The 5,359-nt window shown below is 53.4% G+C and overlaps 1 protein-coding gene across 1 annotated transcript; it reads left to right on the top strand.

Moving 5' to 3' along the window:
• Window positions 1–597: 597 nt before the first annotated feature.
• Mex3b (mex-3 RNA binding family member B) lies at window positions 598–4,806 on the top strand. The gene is made up of 2 exons (XM_052159483.1): window positions 598–1,218; window positions 2,048–4,806. Exons 1-2 carry the CDS (start codon window positions 942–944, stop codon window positions 3,499–3,501), a joined length of 1,731 nt encoding a protein of 576 aa, XP_052015443.1. The 5' UTR covers window positions 598–941; the 3' UTR covers window positions 3,502–4,806.
• Window positions 4,807–5,359: the final 553 nt, after the last annotated feature.

Raw genomic sequence — 5,359 nt, 5'->3', positions numbered from 1 at the left:
GGGCCACCGTGTTGTGTAGATACCTTGTACACTACACCGTCCACCTAGTGGTCGCGTCGGCTCCAGGGATGCTTTATTTGGGGGTCAGTAACGGGACTTTAGAAGAACCGCTCTTTGGAGCCTGGTGGCTTGGCATCACAGTTGGGCGCCTTTTCTTCTCAACCTGGAGAGGAAAGAGACTTGAGGACACTGGTTGTCCTCGGCTGATAGGTACATATAAATGTCCCGAGCCAGCCGGTCCCGCATTAGACAACAAAGAGAGGCGTTCGTGGCGGCGGCGGGGGAGGGGCGCGGCCGGGAGGAGGCCGGGGCGGGCTGCGGCGAGCTCGATGGGGGTGGCGCTGGCTCTCCGCTCGCTCAGCCCCGGCCTCCGCCCGCCCCCGGCCTGGCGCGCGCCAATCGTCTCCCCCAGCGATAGTGTCAGTAGCATTGTAGTGTCAGCTCCCGCCGGTGACGTTGCGCCTCCCTCGTCCCCCTCCGGAGCCGTCTGGCTGCAGAGGCTCAGTCAAGAGGCGGGTAGGAGAGGAGGAAAAAGCGCTGAGTGAGGGCGGGCGGGAGGGAGGGAGGGAGGGAGTGGAGGAGCCGGGGAGGGGCTCCTTAAAGAAACGCTGCTGTCGCTCGCCTGCTCGCTTTGCGCTCGGCATTGTGGCCAGCCAGCCGGGCACTCGGGGGGCACGCGCGGCCGCCGCTCGAGCTCTGCCCCCACCCCAACCGCCAGCAGATCTGGGGTGGGGACCCAGGCGGGGGCTCTTGCAGCCACTGCCCGGTGCGGACTGCACGCAGAGACCCACTCCTCCAGGCGCCGAAAAACGAGCCACGGAGCCCTCCGCAGCCGACCGGCCTCCCCGCCCCTGACTACCCGCTTCCCGGCTGCCTTTGTGGCTGCACCTTCTAGCTGCCGAGCAGAGAGCCGGCTGGGGCGCGGCGCGCACGGCGGAGCGATGCCCAGCTCGCTGTTTGCAGACCTGGAGCGCAACGGCAGCGGCGGCGGCGGGGGAGGCGGCGGCGGGGGAGGCGGTGGTGGCAGCGGCGGGGGAGAGACTCTGGATGACCAAAGAGCCCTGCAGCTTGCGCTCGATCAGCTCTCCCTGTTGGGACTGGACAGTGATGAGGGCGCCTCTCTGTACGACAGCGAACCGCGCAAGAAGAGCGTGAACATGACTGAGTGCGTGCCGGTACCCAGTTCCGAACACGTCGCGGAGATCGTAGGACGGCAAGGTAGGTCCGGCAGGGATGGGGACCGGAGGGGTGTGTGGGATCTCCGGCCGCCGCCTCACTGTGAGGGCGGGTGCAAGAACGCGAGCTGTGGTGCGGGGGAGCCTTGGGGAAGGAGGAAGAGCCGCGCGATGGGCCGGCGCACTAGACAAAGAAAGTGCAGGCAGGCTGTCTTCTACAGCGGCGCCAGAGCCGCGGCGGGATGCACTTTCTCCTGCTAAAATCACTGCCTTCTTCTCTAGTGCTCCAGACTTAGTCCACTCTAGGAAAGATGATTTAAATATAAGATAATGGGGGAGGGGACCTCTGGTGGTCCTTTGGGAGGGGGCGGTGTGTGGGGGCATCCGATGGGACGAGGATTCGGGATTTCTGCAAAACGGAATGGAATGGAATCCAGAGAAGGAACAATGGGTCCCAGGACTGCCATCCCCTTAACCCCACCCCTAGTCCTCCAGAGCCTAGAAATCGCGGCTTCCCGGGAGCCCCTGGTGTCTTCAAGGCAATCACTGTGCCCAGTTGGGTACCAGAAGCATCTCCCTAGATGACTTTTCTGGGGGTTCTGTGCTTTGCTTGGGACGACTGCAGTCACCGGGGGAGGGCCAGGCTGCCAATGGACTATTTATTCCTCGAGCGTTTCGAGGATAGAGCCGGCGGTCCAGCTCCTAGCGCGGTTTGGGGTCAGCGAGGGAGACGCCCCCTTTCTCTGGTCGCGTGTTCTGCTGTCCAGCTGCCTTGGGCGCGGGCTGTCCCGGGTCTCCGCGGTTATCCCGGGATAATGGGCGTGTCTCTTTCTCTCTTTCTCCTACTCCCTCCCTTGAACCTTGGCTCCCAGGTTGTAAAATCAAAGCTTTGAGGGCGAAGACCAACACTTACATCAAGACCCCAGTTCGCGGGGAGGAGCCTGTCTTTGTTGTGACGGGCAGGAAGGAGGATGTGGCTATGGCTCGGAGGGAGATCATCTCTGCCGCAGAGCACTTCTCCATGATCCGCGCCTCTCGTAACAAGAACACGGCTCTCAATGGCGCTGTACCCGGACCACCCAACCTGCCGGGACAGACCACTATCCAAGTGAGGGTGCCATACCGCGTGGTAGGGCTTGTGGTGGGGCCAAAGGGCGCCACGATCAAGCGCATTCAACAGCAGACACATACGTATATTGTGACACCCAGCCGAGACAAGGAGCCGGTTTTCGAAGTGACCGGAATGCCAGAGAACGTGGATCGCGCTAGAGAGGAGATCGAAGCTCACATCGCGCTGCGCACCGGTGGCATCATCGAGCTGACAGACGAGAACGACTTCCATGCCAATGGCACAGACGTGGGCTTTGATCTGCATCACGGGTCCGGCGGGTCCGGGCCGGGCAGCCTCTGGAGCAAGCCCACCCCAAGCATCACTCCCACACCTGGCCGCAAGCCCTTCTCCAGCTATCGCAATGACAGCTCCAGTTCGCTTGGCAGCGCATCCACAGACTCTTACTTCGGTGGCGGGACCAGCGGCAGCGCAGCTGCCACTTCACGCCTGGCGGACTACAGCCCTCCCAGCCCTGCACTCAGCTTTGCTCACAATGGAAACAACAACAACAACGGCAATGGTTATACCTACACAGCGGGGGAAGCCTCAGTACCTTCCCCGGATGGGGCTCCTGAGCTGCAGCCTACTTTCGATCCAGCTCCCGCCCCACCACCTGGGACACCCCTTCTCTGGGCCCAGTTCGAGCGGTCGCCTGGAGGTGGATCTGCAGCGCCAGTATCCTCTTCCTGCTCTTCCTCGGCATCCTCATCCGCTTCGTCGTCCTCTGTGGTCTTTCCCGGGGGCGGCGCCAGCAGCACACCCTCCAATGCCAATCTGGGGCTGCTGGTGCACCGCCGGCTGCACCCGGGCACCAGCTGCCCGCGCCTGTCTCCGCCCTTGCACATGGCCACGGGGGCGGGAGAGCACCACCTTGCTCGCCGCGTGCGCAGCGACCCGGGCGGTGGAGGCCTGGCCTACGCTGCCTATGCTAATGGGCTAGGAACGCAGCTCCCGGGCCTGCCCTCGTCGGACACTTCGGGCTCCTCCTCGTCCTCTAGCTCCTCCTCCAGCTCTTCCTCCTCTTCCTCCGGGCTGAGGCGCAAAGGCAGCCGTGATTGCTCTGTGTGCTTCGAGAGTGAAGTGATCGCTGCGCTGGTGCCCTGTGGCCACAACCTCTTCTGCATGGAGTGTGCCAACCGCATTTGTGAGAAGAGCGAGCCCGAGTGTCCCGTCTGCCACACGGCGGTCACTCAGGCCATCCGCATTTTTTCCTGAAGGCAGTGCGCGCGTGCGCACTGCAGGGAAGGAGGGTCTCCTCCCTAGACCCTCATTCCCTAGGGCCTACCTACCCAGACGCCTCTGGTGCCCACCTCTTTCCACCCCGCCCTCCTCACTCTCAGAGATCCCAGAGGAGCTTGGAAAGCTGTAGTATCCGCTCATTTTTAAAACGTCATTTTTAAACAAAGGAACTTGCCAGGATCTCTGCATCAGGAGTACTGTAGCCTCCGGACCACCTGAATTGCATGCTCTATAAATAATAGGAACGGCGACATTCTAGTAACGATAGTTTTTACACTGTACTTAATAGGAAGCTTCCAAAAGAAAACCCCACAAGTTTTCCATTTTCTTGAAGTAGAAAAATGAACAGTAATTATGAAGATGATTAATAATTGTGCTATGGGATGTGTGGACTGTCTTGTGTGTTTCCCTTTGTGGGTGGGTTCCTACAGCGCTCGTTCTAGAACACAAGTGGATCCTGTTTGAATGTTCATGGAAGGGCCAGGAGTTCTGTACAGCCAGGACCCTGCAGCTTTATTAAAGTTAAAACTGTAACATATCTCTTATATATTAAAAAAAAAACCTTTAAAAGTTTTAAAGAGAAATTGCATTAATACAGATTGAAGTATTTTATTCTTTTTTTGACTTGAAAAATTATATTTCATATTGCAAAGATGTTTACAAGTATTTTAATTTAAGTTCAGTGAACTTTTTTGTAGCTGGGTTAAATCTTTTTATTTTTAGTATGGCCTTATGGCAAAGAACACTGTATTATTTTAATAATCACACAATTGTGACGGATTACAAACCATAAAATGTATAACGTTTTGAGCAGTATTCTGTTGGGATGGAGATTTTATAGGTTCAGACAAATCTTCTAGATCCGCTTCACCCAGCATATTTTCTATTCAGTGATATAAAGCATATTTTATTCTATATTATTACAAAAAATGGAAATGTATAAACATGTCAAAAGGAACAGCTGATGCTTTCTAACATTTGTATAAATAGAATTCAGTGCAAATTACAGAACTTCTGTCGCACCGCTATAGTTTTAGTGTTTCTATTTTAATACATTTGTTTACCACTCGTTTATGTATATGTAGGTGACGTTACTTGAGCTTAAATGTACTTTACTGAGCAAAGTTTAAAAAAAAACAAAGTATATTTTATTTTATGATAAAGGGCCTTTAACCTCATGGTCAAATACTAATATTATATTTGCTGAGACAAGATTTGAAATTGTATCAAGAGTTTTATTTTTCTGACATTTAAAGTTCTACATAATAAAGGTAAACTTAAGTAATGGTGCTACTTCATTTTTTAAGTATTTCTATATAAATAAAACATTGAAGAAAAACCAGTGTTGTATGGTGACTTGATTTTTTTTTTTAAAGCCTCTTGGGATGTAACTTTGAAAAGAACCCTTTTTTTTCTTTGTTTTTTTGAAAAGAACCATTTTAAGTAATAGATGAAAGGCAGTTTCTACATATATCACATAGTTTATCAGTAGAGTAGACTCCATTGAGGGGTCAGAGTTGGTTGTGTGGATTGTGACAGTTAAGTTTTACTTTTTTTTTTTTAATTGCAGACCAATTTCTAAACCAAGACTTACTTTTCCATTAGACATAGCTGACAATGCTTAGGGACCATGATTTTTTGGGGGGGAGGGTGGTGGTGGTGGTGGTGGTGGTGTCATCCCTAGAACATGACTATTTTTAAATCAGGAAATGAGAAAGAAATGGGAATATTCAAAAGAAACGTTTGCACTTTCAGCCCACACAAACCTGTCAACATCACCCAGCAGTAATAAGAAAATATTTAAAGGATGGAACTGACAATCAATTTGTATGTT

The sequence above is a fragment of the Apodemus sylvaticus genome, chromosome 1, assembly GCF_947179515.1.
Source record: "Apodemus sylvaticus chromosome 1, mApoSyl1.1, whole genome shotgun sequence".
NCBI classification, from domain to species: domain Eukaryota; kingdom Metazoa; phylum Chordata; class Mammalia; order Rodentia; family Muridae; genus Apodemus; species Apodemus sylvaticus.
This window is presented reverse-complemented; position numbering and strand designations above follow the sequence as displayed.

Excerpts from the sequence above, each read along its gene's own strand:
- Mex3b (XM_052159483.1), top strand. The coding sequence starts at position 942 with ATGCCCAGCTCGCTGTTTGCAGACCTGGAGCGCAACGGCAGCGGCGGC. Across the intron at positions 1,219-2,047 it reads GGAGATCGTAGGACGGCAAG|GTTGTAAAATCAAAGCTTTG; the intron begins GTAGGTCCGGCA and ends CTTGGCTCCCAG.